Genomic DNA, 18,694 nt, shown 5'->3' with positions numbered 1-18,694 from the left:
GCAGTGCCCGTTCCTACAGGCCTGGCACCTACAGTCAGCACCATCCCAGCGCCCCCTTGTGTTCCTGCAGGGAGCGGCAGAGCTGGCTCTGATGACAGGGATTGTCACTCAATTAGCCAAAATCCAAACGTTTCCACCTGTTCTAAGTTGCACGGAACACTTCTCTGCTTCCAGATGCCGCTCCTCGCACGCCAAGAGAGGCTGTCTAGAAAGAAGGCATGCCAGACCCACGGAGCACAGCACAGCTATTCTGATTGTTTCAAGCATTAGTGGACGTTTTAGCTCTAACCTTCCCTGCAGCTTTGGGAGCCCCAACCCAAAGCCTTGGGCTTCCCAATGAGACCCACAACACCAAACTCACCCAGCTAATTTAAAGATGAGTGTTAACTCTGAAGTGGAATGATGACGTTTTATGTGTCAGCTATTTCACTGCTGATCAAAGCACACGAGAAAGGAGAGACCATCTCCGGTCTGCTGTGAGGGGCAGCTTGAGTTCTTGAGTGCTCTTGCTTGTGGGTGGAGCCTGGGAGAGTAACCCCCATACTTCTGACCCCTGAATTCAGGGAAGGAATGATTGCTGTGCAGTCTCTCCCATCATCCCCTTTAAGCACCTGCAGTGAGATCTGCCTAGAACAGATACTAGGGACATAGCGCGGGGGAGCTAGAATGACGGGAAGAGTGAGAGAGCGAGATCCCCTGAAACCAGCGCCCAGCCTGAGACAGCGACAAGGCAGAGCCCCCGGGAAGGTCACTGGGTTGACACAGCAAAGAGCCTGAGTCCTACTGCCCTGCACCTCACCTTTCCCTCCTGTGCAGCGGGGTGGGGGAGAGCTCAGCCCGAGGGCTCGTTCCCCCTGAAGAGCGACGGGGGCAGCTCCCGAGGCGACCCATGCCAAGCGACAACTGACGGATGCATCCCAAACGCCTCTCAACAGGAGGGGGAGCCCAACCGTGCCTTCCCCACAACTCCCCGCAGATGCCTCAATCAAGGCTGGAGACAGCATCCGCTAAGCATTGTGCTCCTGGGGCTGCCTCCCATCCCGGCCAAGGCAGCAATGCTGTGCCCAGGAGACACAGGGAGGGAGCAGGGAGAGCCACTGCTCGGGGAGGAAGTAGGATGATCCTCAGGAGCAGCCTGACAGACGGCAGCCCTTGCCGCTGTGCTGTGCTGGTGGGATGTTGCCAGTACGGTGTGTGTGTGTGGGGGGAGCTGAGCTAGCCGCCCTCCCTTGCGATGCCAATTCACCTCCCCACCCCCCGCCGAGTCTGCCCTGGCTCCCCCCCACGCACGACAGGCACGTCTGACCTCTCCTAGAATGGGCACCATGCCAGGCAGCACCCGCCATGACCAGCTGTATGTACGCAGGGGGCTGCCCCCGGGACACACTACCTTTCCCCCCCTGCTGCAGCCAGCCCCAGCACCCACTCGGAAACCTGGCACCAGCCACTGCTATCCCAGACGTGGGCCAGGTACTGACCAGCATCCAGACACGGCCCCACACTGGCCACCCTCCAGCCACTGAAGAGGGCAGAGTCTAGCACTATCCTAAGCATGGCGAGCGGAGAGAAGGGGAGATACTGTGTCCATGCAGAGATTCCTAGGCCAGGCAGGATCAGTCTGCCCTCCCGGGCTGTTCACCTTTGGATGTGGCCCCTGCAGGGGCTGAGATTGGTGAGGCATAGTGCCAGATGCCTCAGCCTGCCTAGCACCATGACCCAGCTCCCCAGCAGCCTGGGGCTGAGAGGCCTGGCTTGGAGTGAGCGAGCAACAGAGAAATAAACTCAGATGTGTACCCAGAGGAACCCCCCACTCTCCTGCCCGACTCTCTGTCTCCAACTTCACACAGGGGAACAAATCCTGGCTCTACGGGCAAGGGGCTACAGGGTTCCCACCCGAGAGCCCAGCCAGAAGGACAGGGAGGAAGCCATTACCACGGCCTGCTGGTGATGGCGCAATGGGAGCGCAGCAGATCAGCAGCCCTTGGAAGGCTAGATGGTCACCCAGGAAAGCGGAGATGTTCCTGAACCCCATGGGACCCAGCCCCATGCCCACGTATGCTCTGCGCGCTTGCAGGACAGAGAGCAGTGTAGCAAGGAGATGGCATGGGGGGCAGGTCTGCTCAATGGACCCAGTGTTAACCCAGAAACTGAAACTTCTCACTACCACAGAGAGCCCAAGCGTGCAACTGACAAGCAAAGGGAAACCGACCAGCCCTGCTGCAATCCCTCATTTGGGGGCAGGGCAAGAGCCCCCCAGCCCACCTGGCCCTCCCTTCAGGGTGAGTTTTTCTCCCCCCCACAGATGAATTTCCTTCTCTAATTGCTGCTCTCTTTAAGGCCATAAATCCAACCCAGCGTGGGAGGGGTCATGCCAGGCCGAAGGGAGCACAGTTGTCTCTGCAGTCCTGATGGCGCAGCCGTCTTCACAGCTTTTTTGGGGAGCGCTGACCCACCAAGGCCACGAATGCGCCTTTCCCAAACAGCCCACAAGCAGGGGTGAGCAAACGCCATGTGCACCTCAAATCAGCGCGTGCGCAGCGTTAGCGTCATTCCCAGAGTGCCGGCCCCAGAAACAGAGTGGGACACAAGTCACCACACGCGTCTCCGGGTGACGGGCAGACACAGTCCCACACAGAGAACAAAGCAGGGACCTGGCGGTTTGGGTCACTTGCCCCATGGAATCTCCTTTTCTCCAAACATCCAGCTCCTGGCATTTCCCAGACACCGGCACCTTCCCCCGGCTGAGTGCCCCCACTGGCGCCACTAAAGTGCAAGGGTCACCAGTGACTCGACCCTGCCCAGCATTCCCAACAGAGGGGGCAAGGGGTGGGCATCCTCCCTGGGCACCCTCCCTCCAGCACTTCCAGTCGGATTGAACTTTGTGGTCCTACATAAGCCACTCCCGGGGCGAAGGGGAGAGAAGCCAGGCAGCTGGCTCTAGGGAATGGAGGACAGGATGACTGCAGCCTGCTCCTGGAGCCGCTGGCCCCTGCGAGACTGCTCTGGGGCTTCAGCAGGGTACCCTGAGCATGTCCCTGTGCATGGCGGAATTTCTACTGGCACCCGCTGGGCCATGGCCAGGTGACCCCACAGGGGGATTTTGCCGTATGCTGGCCCAGAGCTGTGTGCACGGTCGGGGGCGTCTCTGAACGGCCAAAGCGCCGTGCATTGACTGCACAGGCCAGAGGAGAGAGATCTGCCCCGGAGGAGTTTCCCCAGCCAAGGAGATCTGAGGAAACCTGCCACGTGCCGCACTCTCCCCCTGTCATCCGGCCTCCCCAGCACTCTCCTGCCCGGGGCCCAGGACAGGAGGCACTGGAGGTTTGCCCCCCTGGGTCCCAGGGAGCAGCGTGACATGGGGCATGCAGAGAAGATGTTATCCAGTGCTGCCCGAGCAGGAAGTACAGGGGAGCCGGGAAGCCCCCCCACCCTTTGTGTAAGTATCCCCTTGACATTGCAGCAAGCAGAGACTGGCGTCATTCACCGGGCGCTGCGGCACTGGGCCTGTCCTCTCCTGGCACCTGTGTCCTATTCATTACCTGCCTCTAGTGCCAGCACTGCCAGGCCTGCCTTTAGTGCCAGCATTTCCCCCACACCCCTCCCCGGCATTGCCACACCTCCCCCGGCACCCGCATCTCTCCCGGCATTGCCACACCTCCCCCGGCACCCGCATCTCCCCCACGTCCCTCCCCAGCATTGCCACACCTCCCCCGGCACCAGCATCTCCCCCGGCATTGCCACACCTCCCCCGGCACCAGCATCTCCCCCGGCATTGCCACCCCTCACTGCCATCAGCATCTTGCCATGCCCCTCCCCCGACACTGCCACGCCTCCCCTGGCACCCGCATCTCCCCATGCCCCTCCCAGGTATTGCCACGCATCCCCTGGCACCCGCATCTCCCACACACCCTTCCCCTGACACTGCCACGCCTCCCCTAGCACCAGCACCTCCCCACTCCACCCCCCAATCTCCACTCCTCACCCCACACAGCCAGGCGTTGTCGGGGGAGGGAAAGCGATTGCACATCTGGAGCACTAGGGGCGGGTCAGTGAAGGGGGCTGGGAGCATTTCCAGTGGGCAGCCAGCATCCGCTCATACCCAGTGCCAGCAATGCCAAAGTTACAAGCCACCGCACGCATTTTCACTGCCTCTCACGGCAGAGGGCTCTGGACACAGGGGTGGACTGTTGGCCTGGCTAACACCACACCCAGAGTCTGCTCAGGCCCCTTCATGGGCTGCACCAACCATCTTCTGTGCCCCCATAACCTCAACAGTTCAACACCAACCCAACATCTCCTTCCCCTCCCTGCTCTGATCCCAGATCTCCCATCTGGGACACCCAGCTCCAGGGCCTGCCACAGAGCCCAGCCTGCTTCCCGCAGCTCCTCCAACCTTTGTGCCCCTTTCCAGCCCAAACGTCTGTGCTTGGAGGAGCTCTGCCCCCAGGCCCGGAAAGGGGCAGGCAGCCTTGTTACAACGGGCAGCTGCAGCCTGGCACGTCTCACTGGGAACATCCCTCCTGGCTCGGCCAGATGCAAACCCAACCCCACATGGCACAGACCAAGCTCAGAGCCCCCCACGCCAGTAACTGTCAGCAGCACGGCCCCTCACGCCACCCCCAATGCTGGGACCGGGGGCCGCGCTCCTACCCTGAGGAGGTGTCCAGCGCGAAGGAGACGAGCGAGCTGCTGAATCGCCGTGTGTCCCACAGCTTCACCTCACGCTCCCTCATCTGCAGAAGCAGAAAGACACATGCTTATTGGTCGTGTACATGTACACACACGCACACACACACACGCACACACACACGGCCAGGTGCTGGGCTCCAAGCCGCGGTGCTTTGGGGGCAGTACCAGCGGCTGCTGCAGCCAGAGGCAGCAATGAGGCGGCCCTAGAGGCACAGCCAGTCCCTCGTGGGATACACGGCGCAGGGGTTTGTGCCCATGGCTCTGAGCCCCCTGGGGGCGGCCCAGTGAGATCAAACCAGACCCCTTCCGCGCTGGGGAGTGGCTCCCCCAGCCGTTTGGGGTTTTCCCTCTCCCAGGCCCACATGCAGGCGTGAGCAGCCGCCACAGAAGCTGCAGGCTGAATGGCGGTTGGCTTTGAGGAGCAGGGACTAGAGCCGGGGGGCTGCAGGGCAGGGGCTTTCATGCTGAACCACCAGCAAGGGGACACAAGTGGGAGCCTTTTTGTGGGGTGAGACACCAGGGAACCACCCCCACGCAGGACTCAAAAGCAGCAAGTTCTGGACAAAAGTGAACATGGGTGACCCCAGTGAATCCTGGGACGGGCTATGCTGTGGGGAACCCTGGGCTATGCTGGGGGGGGGAGCAGGCAGTGACAGCATGCAATCCTCTTTCCCTTTCTGAAAGGGACAGGCAGCCTGGGCAGGCAGTCATGAACCTCCCCGCAAGGAGAGGGGACCTCGATATCTACTGCATTCAGGGGAACGTGCTCCCTAGACAGCGAGGCCTTTGCCTGGAGCCCTCTCCCTGCATCTTCCACGGCACGTGGCAGGCTCAGCCGCCCATCAGGCACTGTTCCAAGGGGAATCCATCCCCGTGGAGTGCACTGGCGGAGAGGCAGATATCAAAGAGTGAAGCCCTGCGGCTCCTGGCCATCTTCAGTGCAGCACTCAGTGGTGCCGAGGATGGGCAGTGGGGTCAGAGGGGCTGGGGGAGCCGAGAGGTGACGGAGGCCGACTCCAAGACGTTTCTCTCAAGCCTGCCCTGGCTGCTGCTTCAGTGGGCACTGGTGAGCCTGCTCCCCCGGGCTCGCTGCTCGCTTGCATGCCACAAGTCGGGATTAACTATTCCCAATGGCCTTTGTCGCTTTCCCTAGCTCCACCCCACTGCCCAGAGGGCAAAAATATGGGCACGGTGATGGGTCAGCAGCTGTCGCGGGAGCGCTCAGATCCCAGCACGCAGGCTGCGTCCAGAGTAACCCCCCGGCACGTGGCCCTGCAAGCAAATGGCAACACGCGCTGAGCTCAGGAGCTTTCACTTGCACGCGGCCACTGGGGACAGAGCTCAGTACTAGCTCCCCGCTCAGCGCACCCTGCTCCAACGCAGCATGGGCTCGGCCATGCTAGCCCTTCCCACGAGTCTGCTCCTGGTGTACTCCAAGCACCGCAGCTCCGCACTGCGGCATATGGCAGAAGCAGGCAGCGCAGGGGAGCTGGGCTCGGTGTTATCTAGCCCTGCTCAGAGCCCTAGTCTCCCTCAGATCTGCAGTTTCAAATCCTAGCAGGGTCACCTCGTCTCCTCATTCTCCCCAGGTGGTGGGAGCTCCAGGCAGCCCCTCGGAGAGGAAATGACAAAGTGTCGGCCTGGCTGTTCTACTTGGCCGCTACCACTGCCAGGGAACTTGGAAAGCCCAGGAGGTGGGCGCAGCACTCTGCCAATATTGCACTTGCTCTTGCTCCATTCAAGATGTGGTGGGCGAGCTGGCCTCCCCTACAGAACCAGCTGGCCCTTAGGGGAGGGATGTACAGAGTGACCGGCGGGACCCATGGCACCATCTGCACAGGAGCGAGGCGGTGGAAAGCCCCAGTGAAGGAACAATCCTAGCTAAGGGCGCTGGGGCGAGCAGGGGGCAATACCTGGCTGAATCCTATGGAGAGGACATAATCGCTGGCGTTCATCCAGAGCAGCCTGGAATCCTTGTTGTTTTCGTGACCCTGGATGCTCTGAAAAACACAAAGGAGACCCAACGATCACTATTTGCACAGCACTAGGGGTGTGCACAGCCTGGCAGAGCCGCTCTGTGCAGTGACTGAAAAGGGCACCTCTGGGTCTTTCCGGGACTCAGTTACACACGAGTTTGATCTGCCAGCCCTGCATAATCTGGCTGGGAACCAAGAGCCAGGCCAGGTTCCTCACGTCTCGCTGAGCCCCAGTAATGAAGTCTCTCCTGTGACCTTCACTGGGTTTGCACACGTGTCGCTGAGCTCAGCAAGCAATGCCGCTGCTGCTGCATGAAGTGGACCAGATCTCAGCTCCTTCCCCCAAACCGGGCTGGCCGCGCAGGCCCACGGGAGCACTAACAGCACAGCTCTGGGCCAGTTTGTGCCACGGGAAGGGGCCAGTTTCACACAGTCACTTTTCCGAGCAGAAAGTCGCTGGCCAGTCTAAGATGCCCCATTCCCAGCGACAGGAGCACAGCTGGGAGCAGCAGGGCTGGGAAACGCTACAGCCCCCACTCTGCACCTTGTCATCTCTGGTCGTGGCGAGGGGAGGGGAGCACTGGCAGAAGGCTATGCCACGCTGGCAGTGCAGTCACACAGCCGTGCCGCCCCCGCCCAAGGACATCTCCAGCCAGAGCAATGCCAGCCAAGGCAGCGCAGTGAGGTAGGGAAGAGAGGAGCTCGTTTCATCCTAGGACTTTGCAGATGGTCTCTTAGCCCAGCCCAACACAAAGGCCTTTTCTACTCAGCCAGCCCCAACACACACTGGGCCCCAGGCATGGCCAGAAGCTTCCAAAACCCTGTTCAGCCCCCTACAGCCACGGAGGTGGGGGGGGGGGGAATCTGAGCAAAGGCCAGAGAGTCGGGAACCCCTGCGTCCCAGTCCTGACTTGCTGTGGCTTTGAGTAAAGCACAACCTCTGTGCCTCAGTTTCCCCAGTCAAATACCATTGGCCTAGCTCGCAGGACCGGCGAGGGCTAATGTCTGCATAGTGCTTTCAAGATGAAAAGCCTGAGTTCAAAAGCCTGGTTCTGCTCTGAGAAATGACTACGTGAAATGGCCCCTTCCCGCTCGCTTGTGCACGCACCAGCTCCCCCGCCCACCAACGCACCCGAAAACAGCTGTCTGCTTTGTCCCCCTGTTGGCTTGGCAGGGCCAGCCTGGCTCTGGGGGTGGCTGGAGTCTCTAGGGCTGGCAGAGGCAAAGCCAGCCCAGCTGGTGCATGAGGACAGGCAGCTAGAGCACTCCAGAGTTCTCCCCTGCGGCACCTGTGCAAACCAGGGGCATGGCTTGGGCTCACAGGTATTAGGGCAGCTCCCTGGGGATCCCAGGCCACAAGGAGGGCCCCTCCACGCCCTGGCGGAGACCACTTCTGCTTACTGCTAGCTGAGCCCACTCGATCCAGAGGCAGTGAGACGCAGACACCCTCCCATCCCCCCTGCCCCCGCCGCCATTTCCAAAAAGTCCCTTTCCAGAGGAAGGGCAGAGGATTAGCTCTCGTTAACCAGCTCTGGCTGGTTGCCACTCGGCAGACGGCCCCCAGCTGGGCCCTGAGGTTAGCGGCATTCCAGCGGAGCGGATCAGCTGGTGCCCACCCCCATTACGCACCAGACGCTGGTTTCCTAGACGCTTATTGAGAAAGTTCCAGTTGTAAAAAACCCCAAACCACTAATGTTTTAAGCGCGTCAGGGAAAAGCAAAGGCCCCTGCCAGGGCTAAGCTGGGAATGCAACTTCAGAAAGCTCCAGACACCAGAAGAGCTCATTCTCTCCCCGAGAGCTCCCAGGTCTGAACTAGCAATTAACTAAGAGGCCGGCATGGCTCCATGTCATTACACCAAGCGGGCAGCGGGCAGGCGCCGTTCAAATCCACCAGCCCCGCTCAGGCTGGGGCCATCATCTCTCCCAAGCTCCCCTGGGCTGGGCGTGGTCCATGGCTGTGTGGAAATGCCAGTGTGGCAGGAAGTGGGTTGGCGCTCTTCCACCCAAACCAGCTCCTGGACACAGCGTCCCAGGGCTGTGCTGCGGTGGGCCACGGATCACTCAGACGCAAGGTAGAGGTCACGAGTGCCAGTGCTCAGAGGAGATCCCAGGGCCGACTCCGTCTGCAAGCTGCCCAGCGCTAGGGCCTGCGGCCCGAAGGAATCCCGGCTCAAGGAGTCCATTCGGCCTCCCTGCGCTTTCAACTGGACACAGAGCTGCCCAGGCGTTAGCTCTGCTGAGAAACGGACCTGCCCTTTCAGCGTGGCTAATGCCAGCTCTGGCAGGGTTTGCAATGCTGGGGGCACCAGCACAGAGCTGGAAATCTAGCACGATGGTCTATCCCTGATAGACGTGGTGATCGCTGATAGACGTGGTGTTAGAAACCCAAGCGGTGCCAGCAGTACCCTACGCTGGGGCTCCCGATACTGCTAGCACCGGCATTGGCAAATACAACTCTGCCTAGACACTGCAGGACGGCGAGTCAGGCCCTGGGTTGAGCACAGAGCTGGCAGCAGGAGAGCTGTGCCCTGGAACCTAAGCCCCATAAGTGGCTGCTGCTGGCCCCCCTGGCAGGAAGCCAGGGAGCAGCTGGGCTCTGGGGGAAGGAGCTGCTCTCGGCTTGTTCTGTTTGCAGTGGAGGGGGACTGATCACACCTTCAGTGATGCGCAGAACTAGACACCTCCACGGCTTCCCCCTGCCACTGCCCCAGTCACCTACAGCAGCCCATGGATTGGGTCAGGGGCTCAGTATTAGCCCTGGGCACGGGCACAGCAGCATCCTGTATGGCACCATGTGCCAATGCTATGGCATCGCACAGGAAGGAAGCAGGCTAGTGACGCTGCTCCGAGAGGGGAGCCCACACAGATCCTTAGATCCACTGGCACAAACAGAACAGAGATCCCACTTCCCCCTTGCAGAGACTGAGTGCAAAGCCAGGGAGCCACTTCACGCTGCATGGCTGTACAAGCTTGGAGTGCCCAGGCCTGGCGTGCACCATGGGGCAGCACGGCCAGCCAGCAGGTGTAGGGACCATGGGCCTCCAGGGGGTTGGGGCGTCCTACAGACTTACAGGCTAACACACGGCAGAGATTTCATTTCCCAAGAGAACAGCTTCTGCCTACAAAGGTGTTCCCAGCTTAGCCACTTCCCCAGTGTCTTGGGGAGTCACAGGCATCCATCACCCCAAGAAGCCACGAGCACTGGTAAGCTCATGCTGTCCACCCCTGTGCTGCCCCACACTGGACACAGCGAGCTGCCCCAGTGAGCATGGCTGTGTCCTGGTCTCCCTTGGGTCCCACACACAGCCCTTGTCACGTTATTGACTTGAACTGGGACCGTATAGAACATGGTTGCAACCAAGGTCCTGTAGTGGCACCAAATCTTGTATAAAGGGGTCAAATGACGTGTTTAAGACAAGGTTATGGTTTGCTGGTTATGATTATGCTGTCTATATGTGTGTATCAATTTTATAGTTGAAGTTATGAATATTGGCTCTATACTGCCTGTATTATGCTATGATTCTGGGAAACATCCCAGACAAGTTGGTGTTAGATCTGCCTAGCCTGCTTGACGACCCATTAAGGACCATCAGCTATACAACTGACCCACTGAGAGAAGGCAGATAGGCCTGTATGCAGGAACTTGCCCATGTGACTCCAGACTCCATTTTGCTATAATTTTCCACAGTAAGAACAAAGAGGTGTTCTTACACCTGGAAAAGACCATAAAAGGCTGATGCCTCATCTCCATCTGGTCTTCAATCCTGCTTCATACCTCTGGAGGGACTTTGCTACAAATGGAAGCTCTACACAAAGGACTGAATGACCCATCCAAGCTGTGGATGTACTCCAGAGAATTTGATTTGAACCTGCAGTTTATTCTATCACTGCTACAAGCCTGAACCAAGACTTTGCCATTACTGGATGTAATTGATTCCATTTAACCAATTCTAGCTCTCATCTATATCTTTTCCTTTTATGAATAAACCTTTAGTTTTTAAATTCTAAAGGATTAGCAACAGCGTGATTTGTGGGTAAGATCTGATTTGTATATTGACCTGGGTCTGGGGCTTGGTCCTTTGGGATCAGGAGAACCTTTTTTCTTTCACTGCATTACTGGTTTTCATAACCATTTGTCCCCATAACGAGTGGCACTGGTGGTGATACTGGGAAACTGGAGTGTCTAAGGGAATTGCTTGTGTGACTTGTGGTTAGCCAGTGGGGTGAAACCAAAGTCTTCTTAGTCTGGCTGGTTTGGTTTGCCTTAGAGGTGAAAAAACCCCAGCCTTGGGCTGTGACTGCCCTGTTTTAAGCAATTTATCCTGAATTGGCACTCTCAGTTGGGTCCTGCCAGAACCAGCATCGTTACAGCCCTGCAATGTGCCGGGGTGCGGTGGAAGCAGACCACACATGTGCTGGTTTGCTCCAGGGCAGTGGCACCCGGCCCCCACGCCAAGGGAGAGCACAGCTCATCCCGCTGAGTTTGCTCCAGTGGATGCTCTGTCTGGCCCTGCAGCTCCTCGCCCCACGGGCACTATCCAGTTCTGAGCGCTGCCCCCTTGGGTGGCCGACATGCAACCGACTTTAACACTTGCAGCTGCCCTCACGGCTTCCTCCTCTCTCCTGCTGGCCTGGAAAGGCAGAGATGGGAGCAGGCCAGATCTGCAGACAGCATAGGCCTGTGGGCCCTTCCATACTGCCCAGCCACCTCCACCGAGCCTGCCTCCCCCATAGCACGCTGGGGCCTCAGGAAACGGGTTCTGGGGAAGGAGGAGGATTGAGAGCAGGAGGGGGAAGGGGACAGGGTAACCTGCTGCGTATCCAGCGAAGGCCTCGTGTTCTCTCTGGAGCATGGGCCATAGTGCCCGGGGAGCACCCACACTCTGCCGTGGCGACCCCAATGCATGCAGCTCACTGCTGCCTGGGATGCTCAGCGGCGGCCTGCTCCCAGCCCTCACTCCCCAGCCGATGGCGTGTGCCCATTCAGCAAGGAGGCCAGGCCCAGTGACTGTACTGGTCCTCTTAGAATCCATGAACAAGCAGCAGAACAGGGCCGAAGCCGGAGAGCCCGAGGGCTCCTGCAGAACCCAGCGCAGAGAACCTGGGCAGCCCCACGACACCCCTCCAGAGCCCACTCCCCTGTCCACCCCACATGGGATCTTCACAGACCCAACAGACACGCTTCCAGCCCTGGTAATGCAGAAATGCTTTGCCTCCCGAGTGCCTTCCCTCAAGCACTCTGCAAAGGGGGGTTGATCCCAGTTTTCATACTCGGGAACACTGAGGCATGGGGTGGGTGCACCCTGCTAAGGTCACACAATGGTAGCAGCAGAGCCTGGGACAGCAGGCAGCCTGGGGGGGGAGCTGATACAAATGCCCAGCCATCATACCCCAGAGTGACACACCTCTCTTCCAGAGACGAGGGGAAAGCACACGACAGCCGGTCACATCACCAGTGCAGAGGGGACTGGCTGCTGCCACTCTTCACCCACTGAGCCCCAATCTGCGCCCACTGAGTTATAACGTCAAAGCCAGAGGCTGAACTTCAAGGAATCCTACAGCCACCAGGGGAGCAGCGCCCCTGCAAGAGCCCAGCTGCGATGACAGCAGGTTTGAGCTTTGAACACCCGAGATGCTGAGTTCGGAGCTGTGCCTCCTCCCGAGGTCCCCGTCCCAGCGGTGACGTTTCACAGCACGTGGGCTCAGTGTTCTCCATAGGATCCGCAGCGCTAGGCACAACCGACCCCAGAACCACTCAGACCACTCGGCAAGTTCATTGACAGCAAGATCCTTCCCTTCTGGGAATCCCAGGCACTGAAGCTCCCTGCATGGGCTGGCTGAGGGTTCATGGTTAACAACCGCTCCAATGTCACCAGACCCAGAGCGCCTGTGACAGGGTGCTACACTGAAACAAAGGCCGTTCCGGAGCTCCCCTGGGCTGCACTCGTCTGCATGCTCAGCACTGCCAATTCCAGCATCCCGTGAGCCTCGAGGTGGATGCAGCAGCCAATGGGAGGCTTTGGCACCGCTGCCCTGTTGAATGAGGGGGGTGTGATACATGGCAGATGCTCAGCTGGATAGACAGCTGGGACCCTGCCAGTGCCCTTATGGCTCTCTCATGTGACCCAAAGGAGCCAGTCCAGTAGGAGCCATGAGGAACTGGTCCCAGGTGGACGCTCAGGTCCAGATCCCGGTGCACAGGGAGCTGAGGGGAGGAGTGTTCCTGGGGACGAAAGGGGCCCTTCAGAGGCGACGAGCAGGATAAACTGCACAGCTGGTAGCACGGACAGTAGTCATACGGCCTAGCAAGGGGCTCCAAAGCCCGCCCTCCAGCAGGGCTGTGGGGCTGGGTGAAGGGCTTGTGAGTCCTGGGACCGGGCAGGAATTCCTAGAGGACAGGTCTGTTGCAGACTGCGTGCAACGCGAAGGGATGAACCCACTGGCACTGGCAGGCTAGGAGATGGTGTCACGGAGTCCCTGGGCGATGCTTTGGAACTGCTCCCCACAAAGCCAGTCAGGACTTTGGGGAGCCTCCTCTCCCTCAGAGCAGACTGTCTTCAGGGCAAGAAGCTCACACGGCTTCTTCACCTCCTGGGTCTCTCCTTGGAGCATTCAGCACATGCCCCTCCGTGCGCTTCCCACAGCGAGTCCGCCCAGGCGGGGTCCTGGGGAAGCCAGGGGGTCCTGCACGCACCCGCACTTCGCTTCGCAGACAGATGTGACTCGTAGCCAGCCAGTAAAACAGAGGTTTATTAGATGACAGGAACAGTCTAAAACAGAGCTTTTAGGTACAGAGAACCAGACCCTCAGCCGGGTCCATTCTGGGGCCCAGCGAGGCAGACACTCACATCTGCCCTCACTTCCCGTCCCCAGCCAGCCCCAAACGGAAACCCCCTCCAGCCCCTCCTTTCTGGCCTTTGTCTCTTTCCTGGTCACCCGATCTCTTTGTTCTCCCACACCTTTAGCCATCCCCTTGCAGGGGGGAAGGGCCCGGGCCATTAGTTGCCACGGAGACAGAGTGTCGGCCAGAAACTGAGGCACCCACACAGTATTCAGAGGAAACATTAAGAACAGTCCCACTTCATCACAGATGGGAAAGGGGCAAGCCAGGGAGGGAGCTGTTCACTCCAGGAGAGAGAGATTTTTGGAAGGAGAGAGGCAGCAAGCGGCCCCTTGTGTTATTAAACCAGGAGGGGGCCTACAAGGGGAAACAGACAAGCAAGAACTTCCATGTCCATGGCCTAAGGAGTAAGAGGGTGATTAAAGGGGCAGGGCTGGCCCCTTGGGAGGCCCCCCTCCCACCCCATTAGACACAGATCCTCCAGGTGGGGGCACACAGGCAGATCAGTTAGGCCCAATGGTGAGTTTGTTTCATTAGAAAGAACAACACATCCAGACTAATCTGAAGGGAAGGGGGTTTCTGCTCAACAGCAGCAATGATGGTTTGGGGCTCTTTTCCCTCGGGGGGGGGGGGGGGGAAAACCTGGAACCAGGGATTTCCCTACACCTGAACTCCCCCCCAACCCCCAGTGGTTAACTAGTTACCATCAACTCGCAGTGTGGCCAATTTAGTCGTTTTCCAGCTAGATCGAGGTGTTTTAATTTTCTAGTTGGAAAACAATTCCATTTAGTTGGTGGTTGGAAATCTGAACTGAAATGGAAACATTACTACACACTTTAAAAGCAGATATATGATCAAATGCTTGTATCTGAAAAAGCATAATAGGTTTGAAGAGTCTGAGCAAAGACAAGCTTCCTCACACAGCTGTGTTTGTTCTGACAGTATCGGCGCGTTCGTTTCGGCAATGCTGGCCGACCTAATCGTTTCAAATGATGATTTATAAACAACAATAAATCATCAGAAATTCAAATGCTGGTGTTTATTGGTGTTTTATGATGTTTAAAATGTGGGGCCGAGAGGTAGCGCCAAATCACCTTGCCAACGAAAACGTACGAAGCTGGCCACAGAGTGAGCTTAGCTCCTCTTTTGTTAGTGAAATTCCATGACAGTTTATGCACATATAGAAGGAATTAACATAATTTCTTGTTCTTGGGACAACTAGATTAGTATGTTTTAGGGACTTGGCTCCAGAATGCTAGATTTGTGACTGGGAAACTTATATCAATATACGTTTCCTGGGAGGCCCAGGTTTTTAAAATGCATTATTTGCCATGGTCGTTATCTCATTTCGGTGCTATCTCGAGAGGTCATTAGCTCAGGGAGTTTCTGTCCTAAACATTTTTATTATATTATAATTAATTTTTCACAAGTCAATTTAAATTAAATACATTTTAAACATTTTTTGTTTTAGAAATCGAAAACTGTCATGTGTTTTTCAAATTATTACTTTGGTGTCATAAAGCCCGCCCCTACCTTTGTCCTCCTGGTCTCACCTCCCCCACACCACAAATTCAAACACCCCTTCTCCCATCAATTCCTGGGGAAAATGCTGCCTGGACCCAGCCCCCGGGGATCAGAACAATACACTGGCTGTGAACGGGCAGGGACTCGGACCATTCTGGCCAAGGCACTGCAGTGACCAGCGTAGATGCAGCCGGCAAGAGGCAAAGGAGATGGTCGGCTTCCTAGCAGTGCCCCTTCTCTACCCCAAAGGTCTCTAAAGCACGCTCAGGGTCTCAGAGGTGGGACCTGCGTACTGCACAGAGACGACGCCCTAGGGAAATAGAAGGACAGTGAAAGGAGATTTGTTTCTATCCAGATTTTCCCCAGTGAGCATTTCACATTGGGTAGGGGGGGTGGGGGAAAATCAACCCCCCGAATTACATCAATTGGGAAATGCTGGCACAGTCCCTGGAAAAAATCATGGAGCAGGTCCTCAAGGAATCAATTCTGAAGCACTTAGAGGAGAGGAAAGTGATTAGGAATAGTCAGCATGGATTCACCAAGGGCAAGTCAGGCCTGACTAACCTAATTGCCTTCTATGATGAGATAACTTGCTCTGTGGATGAGGGGAAAGCAGTGGATGTGCTATTCCTTGACTTTAGCTTTTGATACAGTCTCCCACAGTATTCTTGCCGGCAAGTTAAAGAAGCATGGGCTGAATGAATGGACTATAAGGTGGATAGAAAACTGGCTAGATCATCGGGCTCAACAGGTAGTGATCAATGGCTCCATGTCTAGTTGGCAGCCGGTATCAAGCGGAGTGCCCCAAGGGTCGGTCCTGGGGCTGGTTTTGTTCAATATCTTCATTAATGATCTGGAGGATGGCGTGTACTGCAACCTCAGCAAGTTTGCAGATGATACTAAACTGGGAGGAGTGGTTGATACGCTGGAGGGTAGGGATAGGATACAGAGGGACCTAGACAAATTAGAGGATTGGGCCAAAAGAAACCTGATGAGGTTCAACAAGGACAAGTGCAGAATCCTGCACTTAGGACTGAAGAATACCATTCACTGTTACAGACTAGGGACCGAATGGCTAGGCAGCAGGTGTGCAGAAAAGGATCTAGGGGTTACAGTGGACGAGAAGCTGGATATGAGTCAACAGTGTGCCCTTGTTGCCAAGAAAGCTAACGGCATTTTGGGTTGTATAAGTAGGGGCATTGCCAGCAGATCGAAGGACGTGATCATTCCCCTTTTTTCAACATTGGTGAGGCCTCATCTGGAGTACTGTGTCCAGTTTTGGGCCCCACACTACAAGAAGGATGTGGACAAATTGGAAAGAGTCCAGCGGAGGGCAACAAAAATGATTAGGGGGCTGGAGCACATGACTTATGAGGAGAGGCTGAGGGAACTGGGATTGTTTAGTCTGCAGAAGAGAAGAATGAGGGGGGATTTGATAGCTGCTTTCAACTACCTGAAAGGGGGTTCCAAAGAGGATGGCTCTAGACTGGTCTCAGTGGTACCAGATGACAGAACAAGGAGTAATGGTCTCAAGTTGCAGTGGGGGAGGTTTAGGTTGGATATTAGGAAAAAAAATTTCACTAGGAAGGTGGTGAAGCACTGGAATGGGTTACCTAGGGAAGTGGTGGAATCTCCTTCCTTAGAGGTTTTTAAGGCCTGGCTTGACAAAGCCCTGGCTGGGATGATTTAGTTGGTGTTGGTCCTGCTTTGAGCAGGGGGTTGGACTAGATGACCTCCTGAGATCCCTTCTGTCACGGAGTGTGGGCGAGTCAAGGCCCTGTCCCCCCCGGCTTCCTGTGATTGACTCTCAGCCAGCCAATAAAACAGGAGGCTTATTTAGACGACAGGAACACAGTCCAAGACAGGCCTTGCAGGTACAGACAACAGGACCCCTTCAGTTAGGTCCATCTAGGCGGCCAAGGAGGCCAGAGCCGCATTGGGAGACCAGAGCCCCATCTGGGCTCCCCTCCATTCTCCCAGCCAGCTCCAAACTGAAACTCCCTCCATCCGTCTCACTCAGCCTCCCTCCGGCTCCTCCCCCACCCTTTGTCCAGTTTCCCAGGCAGAGGTGTCACCTGGCCTCCAACCCCCTTCCTGGTTCTCATGTTACGTGCTCAGGTAGCCTCCCTCAAGGAAAGTCTCCCATCCCCAATGCAGACAGTCCCAGCAAAACTCCCCTGCAACCTTCCCAGGCCAACACTCCCCACTCAGCATTCAAAGAACACATTAAGAACATTCCCAGTTCGTCACACCTTCCAACCCTGATATTCTATTATTCTAGGGCCTCATGTTCCCGCCTGCGCTCTGGGCCAGGCTCCCTGGTCAGCCTATGTCTGCAAGAATGCCCCAGGGTCACCCCTGCTGCAGGCCACAGCAGTTGCACAGGCAAGGCGCATCACGTGGCCAGCTGCGGCCCTCGGCTCAGAGAAGAGAAGCAGGGGGCACTGCGGTAGCATTTCAGAATTCAAAGCTCTCCATTTCAGAGTGGTCAGTTTGTCCCTGAATACAGGTCCACTTTCCGCAGACACTTTTCACAAAAATGTTTTATTCAAAACCCAGTCAAGATAGAAAGTCTCTGGCTAGGCCTAGCAGCCGGCAGCTCTCCAGGGACAGACGTCCTTGTCTGATCCCAGTAAGGGGCCAGCGCAGCTCAGAGCGTGCGAGCTGGATTGCGTAGCAGAACTGCCCAGGCCGTTCCCACTGCAGTGACCCTGCCCAGGCCAAGCCAATCCACCCTTTCAGCACAGGCCAGGTCAAAGGGACCCTTCACTGCCATGTCAACTCTATTGCACTTCAGACACAGGATCTCATTTTAGCAGTGGAGTCTCTTTAACCAGGCCTCAGTGCTCCTCCCATTCGAGACTCACGCCTCGGTTCAGGCCAGAGCAGTCTAATCCCCCCCACACACTCTGCTCTGCTGCGACTGGAGCCTCAGGCGTGTGGAGAGGAGAGTGGGGTTAGCACCTCTGCATGGACCAGAGGGAAGGCCATTAACACCCTGCCGTGTCTGACTCCATAAAGAACAGGTGTGTGGAGCGTGCGGAACGGCTGGAAAAGTGATTTCACGGAAACGGCTCTTCTGAAGCCGCAAACTGCTTCACGGGGCTGGCGCTGGAGCAGGGATGGAGGGACAGCTCAGCCAGCAGCTCCCGATTGTCCTACTGCTTGCTCAGCACCCCGGCAAGAGGGGAAGCAAGAGAATAAGATGCTTTGATCCAGTTTGAGCATGTGACGATGCTCCCACCCCTCCAGGAGCATAGGAGGGCCAGGCCCTGGCTCAGCGAGGATCCTGTGAGCACTGCGATGGGAGCAGGTCAGGAAGGGAATGGGACAGAGTCAGCCAATCTCTCCCACCATGAGCACCACTCTTACTAAAGAGCAAACTGCCTTTGTGGGAGTGGGGTCAGAGATCCAGGGCTGGGGGAGAAGAGCCCAAAGCCGGGCTGGGAAGAAGCGCCCGCCAGCCTTGGGAAAGCAGGATTAGCCCATGGGCACAGGATGGGCTGTGATTGACTCTCAGCCAGCCAATAAAACAGGAGGCTTATTTAGACAACAGGAACACAGTCCAAGACAGGCCTTGCAGGTACAGACAACAGGATCCCTTCAGTTAGGTCCATCTAGGGGGCCAAGGAGGCCAGAGCCGCATTGGGAGACCAGAGCCCC

At 57.1% G+C, this 18,694-nt stretch overlaps 1 protein-coding gene across 1 annotated transcript in view; it reads right to left on the bottom strand.

Annotated features, from left to right (window-relative positions):
- Positions 1-18,694, bottom strand: part of CORO7 (coronin 7) — a 177,109-nt gene that overhangs the window by 93,863 nt on the left and 64,552 nt on the right. Inside the window, exons 8-9 of the mRNA XM_044978862.1 lie at positions 6,603-6,689; positions 4,651-4,733 (exon numbers count right to left, since the gene is read on the bottom strand). Coding sequence (XP_044834797.1) covers positions 4,651-4,733; positions 6,603-6,689 — 170 coding nt within the window. The remainder of the gene's footprint in view (positions 1-4,650; positions 4,734-6,602; positions 6,690-18,694) is intronic.

This window comes from Mauremys mutica, chromosome 11, assembly GCF_020497125.1.
Source record: "Mauremys mutica isolate MM-2020 ecotype Southern chromosome 11, ASM2049712v1, whole genome shotgun sequence".
NCBI lineage: Eukaryota > Metazoa > Chordata > Testudines > Geoemydidae > Mauremys > Mauremys mutica.
The sequence above is the reverse complement of the archived record's forward strand: the minus strand, read 5'-3'. Positions and strand labels throughout refer to the sequence as shown.